At 47.3% G+C, this 13,655-nt stretch overlaps 1 protein-coding gene across 1 annotated transcript; it reads right to left on the reverse strand.

Annotated features, from left to right (window-relative positions):
- Positions 1-3,364: 3,364 nt before the first annotated feature.
- On the reverse strand, positions 3,365-7,308 carry LOC127197472 (tubulin alpha-3 chain). Its single transcript, XM_051155398.1, has 4 exons — positions 7,142-7,308; positions 6,757-6,905; positions 5,185-5,865; positions 3,365-3,882 (listed from the first exon to the last, which is right to left on the reverse strand). The coding sequence occupies exons 1-4, from the start codon at positions 7,260-7,262 to the stop codon at positions 3,586-3,588; spliced, it is 1,248 nt and encodes a 415-aa protein (XP_051011355.1). The 5' UTR covers positions 7,263-7,308; the 3' UTR covers positions 3,365-3,585.
- Between the last annotated feature and the right edge of the window lie 6,347 nt (positions 7,309-13,655).

The following is a 13,655-nucleotide window of genomic DNA, read 5'->3' on the forward strand; positions in this document are numbered from 1 at the left end:
GTGGGGGTGGGTAGCTGATAACTGAGAGCTGGCCCTGTAGGAATGGAGGTGACCCTGGTGTTGAGGAACTTACCTGGCGCTGAGGAACTTTAGAGACAGGGCTGCTAAAAGGGTTGTTGAGTGCACAGAGAACATAACATCTTGACCATACTGTGAACTTCCATGTCACCTGGGGCTTCCATCCCTAGGGTTGAAGCCTGTCCCTCCTTTGTCTACTTACTCCTCCTCAGGGGTCAGAACAGGGACAGGGCCTGCCTGGCTCTCCTGGCTCTGAAGTGTATCCCAAGTGCTCATGTATTGAAGGTTTTGGCCAAAGCCGTAGCACTACTGGGAGGGCAGGTAGCTTCTTCTGTGAATTTAGTCCTTTGATGAGTTCATGGCTAAACAGGAAGTGGGGTCAAGTTAGAGCCAGTAGCTCACTAGCTTTGAAGGGTGTATCTTGTCCTTAGGCCCTTCTTTCCTCTCTCTGTCCCTCTCTACTTTCTAGCTGCCATGAAGTGAGTAGTTTGACCCTGCCACACCCTTTCACCATAAAGTACTGCTTTGCCACAGGCCCAGAAACAATGGCGCCACTCAATCGTGGGTTGACATCTCTGGGACTGTGAAACAAAAATAACGTCTTTCTCCCTTGAAGTTGTCTTCTCAAGTATTTCGCCACAGCCATGAAAATGAACACATCACCTTTCATCGCCATATTCTTTTTTGTTTGTTTGTTTGTTTGTTTGAGACAGGGTCTCTCTGTGTAGCCTTGGCTGTCCTAGACTCACTTTGTAGATCAGGCTGGCCTCGAACTCACAGCGATCCACCTGCCTCTGCTTTCTGAGTGCTGGGATTAAAGGCATGAGCCACCACGCCCGGCTTTTTTTCTTTTAAAGTTTACTTTGTTTTTCAAGACAGGGTTTCTCTGTGTAGCCCTGGCTGTCCTGGACTCCCTTTGTAGACCAGGCTGGCCTCGAACTCACAGTGATCCGCCTGCCTCTGCCTCCTGAGCACTGGGATTAAAGGCACGAGTCACTTCATCCAGCCTCCATATTCCTTTTATCATGTAAATTTAGAACTCTGAAGCTAGACACAATCATGCATGTGGTTCTGGGGCCTCAGGAGGCTGAATGAGAGGATTGCTTGAGTCCAGGAGTTCTAGACTATCCTGAACATAATAGTGAGACCGATCTCTTTTTCTCTCTCTCTTTCTCAAAACTCCATACCCATTAAACAATAATACCCCAATTTCCCCTCTCCTTAATTGTCCATATGCTTATTGATATTTGTGTCTCTGAAGAAATGTTTATTAAGTCTTTTGCTCAAGTTTTAATCATCTTGATTTTAGTTATTGGTTTAGCTACTAGTCTCTTATTGGAAATATTTTTTTTTTTTGGGTTTTTCGAGATAAGTTTTCTCTGTGCAGCTCTGGCTGTCCTGGAACTTGCTCTGTAGACCAGGCTGGCCTTGAATTCACAGAGAACCGCCTGCTTCTGCCTTCCTGAATGCTGGGATTAAAGATGTGCACAGTCACGTTGGGCATATTACAATGGTTTGTAAGTGGAAATAGAAGAGCAAAAGAGGCGGCCACATGAGGACTCAGCCCAACACTGGTGATTTAGAAGATGAAAGATAAAGGCTGTGAGCCTCAGAATGCCCAGGAAGAACCAATTGCAGCCCAGTGACCCTGATTGGACCAAGCTGAGGGAGCCCCATCTTGTCCTACTTTGCTATGCTGTGGACTAAAGTGAGGGTCTCACCTGTGCTAGGCAAGTGTTGTACTGTTAAACTACATTCATAGCCCAACCTAGTTTAGACTTCTGACTTATAGAACCTGGAGGCAGGAACTGAGCAGAGATCATACAGGAATGGTGCTTACTGGCTTGCTCAGTCTGCTTTTGTTTGTTGTTTTTTGAGACAGGGTTTCTCTGTGTTACTCTGGCTGTCCAGAAATCACTTTGTAGACCAGGCTGGTCTCGAACTCACACAGATCCACCTGTCTCTGCCTCCCAAGTGCACCACCACGCCTGGCACAGCCTGCTTTTTCATACAACTTGGAACTACCTCTCTAGGGGCCGCACCACCCATGATGTGTTGTTTTCAGTAATAGGGTCTTAACATCTAGTTGCAGTGGCCACCAAGAGCAGTGGCAACATCATGTGCTATTTTGAGGGCCTCTGGGGAAGACATTTTAAAAAATTTTTTATCTACCTTTATTTTATATGCATTGGTGTTTTGCCTGCATGTCTGTGTGAGAGCATCAGATCTTGGGGTTACAGATAGTGTGAGCTGCCATGTGGGTGCTGGGATTTGAACCTGGGTCCTCTGGAAGAGAAGTCAGTGACTTTTGACTACTGAGCCATCTCTCCAGCTTTCCTTCTCAGGAAGCAGCTGGAGAGGGCTAAATGGCTCTGCTGAGCTTCTGAGTTGTTGAATAGGGTCCTTGTTATTTTGTTTAGATTTCCCTTAAGGTTTCTACATTTATTTAGGAGGATGTATTTTCCAGCTTCCTATCTGGCGGCTCTCATGCTTTCTTTCCCAGACTCTGGGCTACTGAAGCCCTGGATGGTGCTTGCTGGTGTCTCCTTGGCAACTGCCGACGGATGCTGTCCACATCCATGGTACCTGATGATTCTGATTCAGTTGGAAGGTTTTATTTATTTTATTATTATTATTTCAGATAAGGATGATGGCCACACACCACCACAGCCAGTTCATGCTCAGATTATTTAACATCTTGACTAGCAGTGCATGAAAACTCCATTTTCCTGTTTGCCAACATGTTATGCCACTCAAAACTTATAGCAGTTGTGGCTGGGGGAGATGGTTCAGTGGTTAAAGTGCTTGCCATGCTAGGGTGAGGTCATGAGTTAGATCCCAGCACCTGTCAATACCAGCTGTGTGCACTGTGACTTGACTATAATTCCAGCCTCAGAAGGCAGAGACAGGGGATCCCAGAGCAAGCCTGCTATCAAGATTAGCTATCTTGGTGAATTCTGACTATATCCCAAAATACAAACAGAAGTTTCATTTTGACCCATAGGTGGCACTACTCATTCTGGAATCTTCCCCAGGAGCACAAGAAAGGGCAGAAAGCCATACATACATACATACATGGCAGAAAGTCATACATACATACATACATACACATATATACGTGTGTGTGTGTGTGTGGTTTTTTTGAGACAGGGTTTCTCTGTTCCTGGCTGTCCTGGACTCACGTTGTATAACTGGCTGGCTTTGGACACACAGAAATCTGCCTCCCAAGTACTGGGATTAAAGGCATGCACCACCACGCCTGGCTCAGAAAAGAATTTCTGTGCCAATCAAGCAGTATTTGTAAATAAAGCAGTTTATCCTAAAGTCCTTAGTTAGAACTTACAACTGAAAATACAGACACGTTTATTGTTTCTTAGGAAAAATCTAGTATGCTCTCCTCAGAGAAACTTACTTGGAAAAGGCAGGTATCTAGAAAGGAGTTGTGTTAGAAAGCTCAGCACACCAGGCAGGAACTAGCTCAATACGACATTTTAATAAGTAAATACATGCTTTAGTGTCAGTGGTGGGGCAGACATAAGCAGATGGCTGCCAGGCAGAGCCCCACACTCAGTACTCCTCCCCTTCTTCAGCCTCTGCTTCCACGGAGTCCACGCCCACCTCCTCATAATCCTTCTCCAGAGCTGCCAGGTCCTCGCGGGCCTCTGAGAACTCCCCTTCCTCCATGCCTTCCCCCACGTACCAGTGCACAAAGGCCCGCTTGGCGTACATGAGGTCAAACTTGTGGTCCAGGCGGGCCCAGGCCTCTGCGATGGCAGTGGTGTTGCTGAGCATGCACACGGCCCGCTGCACCTTGGCCAGGTCTCCCCCAGGGACCACGGTGGGGGGCTGGTAGTTGATGCCCACCTGCCAGAGAAGGAGAAAGGCAGTGAAGTTTATAGTGACCTCAGAAAAGATAGTTCACTCCAAGTTGGCAACTGTGGACTCTGCTCAAAGTACAAAAACTCATACTATCTTTTAGGAAATGAAAAAAGATGTTAAAGTATTTACTTGAATTACCAAGGCCAAACTGGGAACAACACACTGAACAGACCCACACCTCACAGTACAATAAAGGCCAAAAAGGAGAAGCCTACCCAAGGCAGACTGCTTGCTTAGTGAAAAGAAAACTGACAGAAATCTTCATGTGTAGTGCTTAGTGAAAAGAAAACTGACAGAAATCTTCATGTGTAGAAAATACCCATAGAGCTGTGACCTCTGGGAAGAACATGTTGGAGCTGAAGGATGGAAACACCTGGGAATATGCTAAGCTGGTGACCTTTTACACCTGGGAACATGCTAAGCTGGTGACCTTTTACACCCTGATCAACACATGGTTGTTAGCAGCAACTAGGAACACAGCCAGACTGGAGCTGGGACCAGGTAAGGCCAGAGAACAAAGGGGTCCTCCTCAGATCAAGAAGTACACTCCTACCCTAAGAAGGAACACGTGACCTTTGCTCCTCCCTGCTGGCCTGTCAACCAACATCACCTGTATACTGCATCTTAAATATGCAAAGACCAACTACATTGATACTAACAAAAGGAACCTAGGGAAGATCCTAACAGGGTCCATCGGCTGCTGGCAGACCCTTTCTGTAAGAACTGCTCCTAATTTACACTTCCCTGTAGGCCAGCTCTTTACTACAGACACAGGTGCAGCTGGAGGAAACTGGACTGAGGTACAGCATTCCCCGACCTCACACAGATACACGCTCATACGGGAGGCCTTGCCTTCTCAGTATTTCACTGAGAAAAACTCTTCTGCTTAAAGTCTGGTAATTGATGGTATGATAAATAAGGTTTGGGGCCTGGAGATGGTGCTGCATGCTTTAATCCTAACACTAAGAGGGCAGAGGCAGGGGGATGTGTGTGAGTTGAGGCCATCCTGGTTACATAGTAATTTCCAGAACAGTGAGGGCTATACAGAGAAACCCTGTTTTGAAAAACCCAACCATCCAACCACCCCCACGCCCCAAAACAACAATGAGAACGAGATAAAACAAGAAAAAAGGGTTGGTAGTTGACAGTTCTAAATAAGGGTTCCCAGGATTATTTACAGCACCTTAACTACTCACTACACACATTCTTTGGAGCCTGACATGGAAAGAGAAATTCTTCCCACAGGCTGTCGCTTGCTCAGCTAGAATGTCACAGCACCCATCCTACCTTAAATCCCGTTGGGCACCAATCCACAAACTGGATGGTGCGCTTGGTCTTGATGGTGGCAATAGCCGCATTGACATCCTTCGGGACCACGTCGCCCCTGTACAGCATGCAGCAGGCCATGTATTTGCCATGGCGAGGGTCACACTTGACCATCTGGTTGGCTGGCTCGAAGCAAGCGTTGGTGATCTCTGCCACTGACAGCTGCTCATGGTACGCCTTCTCAGCTGAGATGACCGGGGCATAGGTAGCCAGCGGGAAGTGGATGCGAGGGTATGGCACCAGGTTGGTCTGGAATTCTGTCAGGTCCACATTCAGGGCCCCATCAAACCTCAGGGAGGCTGTGATGGATGACACGATCTGCCCAATCAGACGATTGAGGTTGGTGTACGTGGGGCGCTCAATATCCAGGTTGCGCCGGCAGATGTCATAGATGGCTTCGTTGTCCACCATGAAAGCACAGTCAGAATGTTCCAGCGTCGTGTGTGTGGTCAGGATGGAGTTGTAGGGCTCCACGACCGCTGTGGACACCTGGGGGGCGGGGTATATGGCAAACTCCAGCTTGGACTTCTTGCCATAGTCCACCGAAAGCCGCTCCATGAGCAGAGACGCGAACCCAGATCCTGTGCCGCCTCCAAAGCTGTGGAAGATGAGGAAGCCCTGCAGTCCCGTGCACAGATCTGCCTGTGGGAAAGCCAGAGGGTGTAAGCCAGTGACCGCAGAGCTACACCATGACCTCCACGCCCTGCATTTGTGACTTCTGTTTCTGCAAACTGATCCAGTTCAAACTGTCTACAACACACAGGGGCACTTGGAATACAAGGAAGACCGTGGATGTGTCTCAGCACAGGATGTGTGTAAGATGTTTTGGTAAGAACTGGGTATGGTGGGGCATGCCTTTAATTCCAGCACTGTGGAGGCAGAGGCAGGGGGATCTCTGTGAGTTGGAAGCCAGCCTTGTTTACAAAGTGAGTCCAGGACAGGTAGGGCTAAACAGAAAAACCATGTCTCAAAAAAAAAAACAGAAAAGAAAGAAAGAAAGAAAGAAGATATTTTGGTAAACTAAGTGATTCTAAGAGATTTTCCAAAATTACCATTTTTGATTCTTTTATGTCAACCTGACAAAAGCTAAAGTCATCTGAGGAGAGATTCTTTACTTAAAAACAAAAACACAACAAAAGCCTCCTTAGGATCAGGTTGTAGGAAGTCTGTAAGGCATTTCCTTAATTAGTGATTGATGGGGAAGGGCACAGCCCATTGTGCCATCCCTGGGCTGGTGGTCCAGGGCCCTATAAGGAAGCAGGCTGAGCAAGCTAAAGGAAGCAAGCCAGTAAGCAGCGCCCCTCCATGGCTTCCGCATCAGCTCCTGCCTCCAGGTTCCTGCCCTGACTTCCTTCAGTGATGAAGAGAGCTGTGGATGTGGAAGCTAGTTAAACCCTCTCCTCCCCATGATGCTCTGCTCATGGTGATTCACCACAGCAATGGTAACCCAACAAGACAGTGACCCCACCACCATTAACACTGACTCTCTGGACCAGCAAGCACCACAGGAAGCCTCCTCTGCGATCCTCTCACCAGTTTCCGGATGCGGTCCAGGACTAGGTCAACAATCTCCTTGCCAATGGTATAGTGACCTCTGGCATAGTTGTTGGCCGCATCTTCCTTCCCAGTGATGAGCTGCTCTGGGTGGAAGAGCTGCCTGTAGGTTCCTGTGCGCACTTCATCTAGAGAGAGACCATGTGGACTGTGAGTCTTTCAAGCAAGGGCCTTTCCGTTCCACTGTGCATGTCTGTCTCCAATGTCTCCTGGCCTTTGGGGACACAAACACCACACACGACACTCTCCGGTTCTTACTAACTAGGTCCCAGCATACAGTGCACAGCCTGGCTCTTCTGCAGAGGTTTCAGTGGGCTTCTGCCACTCTGCCAGGAAAGCCTCCACCCAGGGCCCAGGCACCTACCGACCACAGTGGGCTCCAGGTCCACAAACACTGCTCTGGGCACGTGCTTGCCGGCTCCAGTCTCACTGAAGAATGTGTTGAACGAGTCGTCCCCGCCGCCAATGGTTTTGTCACTTGGCATCTGACCGTCAGGCTGAATACCATGTTCAAGGCAGTACAACTCCCAGCAGGCATTGCCAATCTGGACACCTGCCTGCCCTACGTGGATAGAGATACACTCACGCTGGAAAACAGAACAGACACTTGACTCTCGCTCACGTGAACCTGTATGACTGACTGAGAGATAATTATGTACAGTACCTCAGTATCTATCTTCAGGCTTTATTCACAACAATGGCTCACGCGTTCCTTTTCTTTTTTTTTTTTTTTTTTTTTTGTTTTTCGAGACAGGGTCTCTCTGTGTAGCCTTGGCCATCCTGGACTCACTTTGTAGACCAGGCTGGCCTCGAACTCACAGCGATTCGCCTGCCTCTGCCTCCCGAGTGCTGGGATTAAAGGCGTGCGCCACCACGCCCGGCTACGCGTTCCTTTTCTCTCTATTAAAACTGCCCATAGGTGTGGTTGTGCAAGCCCATGATCCCAGTACTCAGAAGCAAAGATTAGGGAGAGTGCATGCCCAACCCTATCTCAAAACACACACACAGTGGCGGGCGGGGTGGGAGATTTGTCTCCTCTAAATTTGCCCTATTTGGATATATAGTTTCACTCACCCTGACTGACCTCAACCAGTGGCAATTCTCTTGCCTCAGCCTCTCCTGGGCTAGGATCACGGATGTAAGCCACCACACCAGTCTGGCCAAACTATTAAACAGCAGTTAGCCCAGAGCATAAACATTTGCCACTCTTTTAAAAATGGTTAGTTTAAGACTTGGAAACCATGCAATACTAACAACAGTTCATCAGGGATAGTCACAGCAATTCTCAGAAAAATCTGTCAGGTTTTACCTTAGCCTGACAGAAGGATAGGATATTCTCCAGCTAGGACTACCATTATAGTTCCCAGGTCACCCACGCAAAGCCAGGATTATCACTGTGTCTTCTATCTGCCCATCTAGATCAGCCTTTTTTCTCTCTCTCCAACCCACTGTGTACCTGGAAGCTATCTCATGTACACATTAGTCAATCAATATTCTTCACAAAGATACCATCCCACTTAAGAGTGATGCTCTTCCTTTTAGGCCTCATGAATATAACACTCCCCGACATTGTTATGTGTTGAGATCCTGGCTGCATCATCCTGAGGTTTTTTTTTTTTTTTTTTTTTTTTTCTTTATTCACAACTTTTAAGGGAATTTTAACTTTTATTTAAAAACTTAAGGGACTGGCTACATATTCTAGGCTGGCCTGGTGAATGCAATCTTTCTGTTTCAGTGTACAGAGTGCAAGGATTATAGGCATGGGCCACCATATCCAACTTTTGGGTTCCTTAGCCCTACACTTATATAAGTTGCACATTTTATGATTCTACCCAATTGATCAATTATAAATGGAATATCTATTCCATGCAAGGACCTAACTACACTCAGCAACCACTTGTTCAATTTTAAACAAATACCTGGAGGTTAAGTGAAAATTGCAGGAGTATGTCACATTATATACTGTACAGCACAGTATCCTTCCTGTGGCTGATGGGCAAAACATGACCCAGGCTAACTATCAATGTGGATATAAACTTATTAAGTATATATGTATATACATATATGAAAATATATGTAAGCCATGGGTCCTTGAGCATAATTTCGCAGAGAACACCGTTGCAATGTCATGCAAACTGCATGCATGTTCTTGCTGCTTGTACTCATGCATGCTTCGGTTATGAAACGCGGTATGCACCGTCCAGCGCGCTGTCTCTCAGGAGCAGAAGCTGAATTAGTAGCATGAGCAGTAAGTGACTCCTGCTTGTGGGCAACTGAAGAGTGGAACACAGCAACTGTTTTATCGACCTCCGCAAACAGTAGGTGCCAACTGCTGTCTAGAGGACAGGAAGGGGCATTTACTAAGACTGTTTCTACCCCTCGGACAGGCCTCAGCGTCCTCTCTGAGCTTTACAGGTGGCTGCTTTGTGATGCACTGAGGGCTGCAAAGGCCCAACCCCCTGCTCTCTAATTTCCTGTCAATTTTCTTTTTCTTTCTTTTGTTTGGAGACAGGGTGACACCATATAACTCTGGCTGACTCAAACTCACAAAGATAAAGCTTCTGCCTCAGGAGTGGTGGGGTCAAAGGCATATGCCACTATGTCCAGACACCAGTTTCATTGTTTATTTTTTTTGAGACATGGTTTCTTTATGTAGCCTTGGCTGTCCTGGACTTGATTTGTAGACCTGGCTGGCTTTGAACTCACTGAGATCCACCTGTCTCTGCCTCCCTGAATGCTGAGATTTCTGTGTGGCACTGGACCTGGCTACTGGGTTTCTTAATTTAAAAAAAAAAAAAAAAAAAAAAAAAAGAGGGCTTTAGAGATGGCTCAGTGATATAAAGTCACTTACTGGTAAACTTCACTCCCTGCTTTGATCTCTGGGACCTACTTAGTGGAAAAAGAATTGTCTCCTGTATGTTGTTTTCTTATCTCTACTGACAGCCACGTGCACATTCATTTAAACAGATGTTAAAAAAAAAGATGTAAAAGTAAATATATTTCCTTATCTCATTTCTTAAAAGCTCAGCAAGCCTTCTTCTATAATGTCTCAAAAAAGAACAGAACACCCCTCTCAAAAAAGAAAAAGTTGCTGGGTAGTGGTGGCGCACGCCTTTAATCCCAGCACTCAGGAGGCAGAGACAGACAGATTGCTTTGAGTTCAAGGCCAGCCTGGTCTACAAAGTGAGTCCACGTCAGCCAAGGTTACACAGAGAAACCCTGTCTCAAAAAAGAAAAATAAAGTTACCAAGATTCTTAAATGAAAGATGGATAGATTTATTTTTTGGAGGCAGTTACTAACATTTGACTTAATCTGCAGATAATTGTATGTTCTTAGAGGTTAATTCGAAAAGGCACATGCAAAAACACTGTGGTTAATTTTGTACAAATGACACTAAGGAGAGCCAGCTGGTAAGAGGGGAAGTGAACATGTCTGTTGGTCATTTCCTTGATTAATGGCTTATGTGGGAGGACCCAGCCCACAATGGGCGGTATAGGGCCTGCTGTATTTAAACAGGCAGGCTGAGCAAGCCAGTAAACAATATTTCTAGATTGCTTCTTCAGTCAGTTCCTGCTTAGGTTTCCTGATCACAGACTATAACCTGTAAGCCAATTAAATCCTCCCTGATAGCAGTGTTTTATCATGGCAACAGGAAAGCAGATTAGCACAAGCTGCCAAATTCTATGCGTGTCAAGGATTGTGTCATAGAAACAAAGTGATGCGATTAATGTATCTTCTCAATAGGAAAAAAAATGAAAAAATAATGATCAAGCCAGGCACAGTGGTACATGACAGTGGCCAGGCAATGAGGAGACTGAGGCAAACAGATGAGTTTGAGGTTAACATGGATGATGAGATCCTGCCAAAAACAAAGACAAATTCTGGCTGTTTAGAGACAGATTTTATGTTATTTCTAACTATGTGCTCCTTTTCAGAGAATACAAGTTCTTAAGAAGTTTTCTGCTGGGTTGGAGAGTTGGTTAGGAGAACACACTTGACAAGAGCAATGTGGTTCCTAAGCTCACAATTGCCTGACTGCAGCTCCTGAGTCTTCAATGCCCTCTTCTGGCCTCTCTGGGAAACAGCTCTTAGGGACACATACTTCTTACAGACACACATGGACAATGGTTTCTTATTCTTTCTTTCTTTCTTTTTTAAAGACTTATTTATTATGTGCATTGGTGTTTTGCCTGCATATGTCTGTGGGGGAATGCCAGATCCCCTGGAACTGGAGTTTGAGACAGTTGTGAGCTGCCATGTGGGTGCTGGGGACTGAACCGAGGTCCTTTGGAAGAGCAGCTAGTGCGCTTAACTTCTGAGCTATCTCTGCAACCCCTCCCCCCAACTTTTTTTTTTCCTCTCGAGACAGGGTTCCTCTGTGTAGCCTTGCCTGTTCTGGATTTGCTTTTTGGGGTCAGTTACCTTTCACTTTCGTTAAGGTGAATATTAGTCCAGAAAGATCTGTAGCTTCAAGAATCTCCCTGGCACCAACTTCATTGCTGTTCTCTCAGTCAAGGGCACAGTCATCAGGAAACAAAACAAAAGCTCCCTCTCCGAAACCGCATCTGCCACATCCTTTGTTGCATTTTCCTGAGACTGGAATCCCATGAAGCTGAGGCTGACCTCAAACTCTCGTACCCTCTCCATCCTGCAGGGACTCCACGCAGGAGCTACACCCCACCAGCCTGGCTCCTCACAGGACCTAACACAGGTGCATGTCGCTCGCACTCGCGCGTGCGCGGAGTCAGGAGGAAAGCGCGGACTCCTGGGCTGCTTTGCCTCCGCTCACCCTCGCAGGAGCCCGGGCTGGGAGGAAGCCCCAGGCTCTGAGGAGATGGCGGTCTCCCTCCCGTGGGAACCACCCTCAGAGGCCCTGAGCCCGGCCAGCGCGGCCTGGGGCGGCTCTCACCATGCTGAACTCCGCACACCAGCTCCGCTGCCACCTCCTCGGCCGTTCCTCACTACTGTCCTCAACCGCCTCTCGCCTGCGCGCTCAACAGTCCAGGCCGCATGCGCGGGGGCTCATTGGCCCAGAGCGCCCCAGGGGCGGGCTTAGGCCCCACATCCCACTTAGGATTGGATGTGGCTCAGTTTTCAGTGCTGGCACTTTCTGATTGGATGTGTGGCTTTGGCGGGAATGCTCTGGAGTGGCTGGAGGGGGACGAGCATTGAAGAGCGGCTGGAGACTGGGGGTCTGCGCGTCCCCGATGTCCAGCTTAGGTCAGCACAGGCGGGGTGTTGGGGGGGGGGGGCCCTTCCTGGTATGCGCATGCGCAGGGGAGGGAATCCCCTGCAGGTGCGCACACTTGCCATCCCTCAGTCCTTGCTTTTCCTGCTCTCGCTTCACCTCACCTCACACCGCCTTACCTCACCTGGTGCAGAAAAGCTGTAGATCCCGCTTCTTCAGAGACTTGAGTTTCTGGACACCTGTGGAGCCCTGCGTTGCGACCCAGCGCCCTTTTGGAAGTCTGGGTGAACAGTCGTCTATTCCGCCCGACGCTGTTGAAAGGGTTTGGCTGCGCGGCTCTGGCTGGCCTCCAAGTCTGTGTAACCCAGGCTGGCATAAATTGAAGCTGTCTCAGCCTCCCTCAGAGCTGAGGCTATAGATGTGCACCGTGTGCGGTGCGGTCAGACCTTCGACCTGCAATTTTGGGGAAACACAAGTTATCAGTATACCTTTCCTTCCTCCGGATATCTAACTGCAGGTAATTGAACTGTAGGCTGTATCGTGCTGAGTTTTGTTTTTGTTTTTAGTGCAGTCTTATGTATCCCACCCTGGTCTTGACTTCACCTGTAACCAAGGATGGATCTGAACTCGCGATCCTCCGGTGTCCACCTCCTGTAACTGGGATCGCAGATACCCAGGTCAAGCCTCCTGCTCCAATGGATCCAAGGCCTCTCTTCACCTTTTTAAGGGCGCCTGCATTAATATGTGTATACTGACATATTCTGTGTTGATTGGGACGCCCTGACTCCGCAAACGAGGTGGGAGAATAATTGAGGGTGATTCTAGACATTAGCCTCAGGTCCCCCCATTCACCCACACCCCCATGAACACACATTCCACCGCACAAGCAAACATCCACACACACTCCACTCACACACAAAACTGGAAAAAGAAAAAAGCTACAGTTTTCCCAGTTAGCATAACTAGTATTGTCAGTTTGGTTTTGATTTGCTTTTCTGAGAGACTAATAATGTGCATATTTCTAAGTACTCACTGGCCATTTATATATTTCTGAAAAGGTTGTTGATTTTTTTTGTTAGCTCATTTTTAAAATAATCTGATATCAATGAAATGTTATTAATATTTTAGTAATCATAAACATGATCAAAATATTACTAATATTTTGTTAATAGATAATAAAAATTGGATTATTTGTTTTTTTTTTATTACTGTGTGACAAGATTTTTTTTCCTTTATGTAGCTAGGTACTAATTCCTTTTTGGGTAACCTAGATGTACCTTCTGGGGCTGGTGAGACACTTGCACACACCTAATAAGCATATCTCAATCCCTGAAGTCCATGTGAGAGCGCCTGACACAATGTGCACATCTGTCATCCTAGCACTCCTATGGTGAGATGGTAAGAGACAAAGAATTGCCTGGAAGCTCACAGCGAACCACCTGGAGTACACAGGGCAGCAGAAACAGGAGCGCTTCTACTGCAGCAAGGTGAAAAGAGAGAACTCACTCTCAAAAGGGGTTCTCTGGGGGCTGGGGACGTGGCTCAGCAGTAAGACGGCTTCAACTCCTGCAGTGGACCTCTGTTCAGTTCTCAGCGCCCACATCAGGTGCCTCACAACTGCCTGTAACTCCAGTTCCAAGCAATCTGATGCCCTCTTGTGGTCTCTGTGGGCAATGCATGCGTGTTCAG

Source organism: Acomys russatus, chromosome 13 (genome assembly GCF_903995435.1).
Source record: "Acomys russatus chromosome 13, mAcoRus1.1, whole genome shotgun sequence".
In the NCBI taxonomy this organism is placed as follows: Eukaryota; Metazoa; Chordata; class Mammalia; order Rodentia; family Muridae; genus Acomys; species Acomys russatus.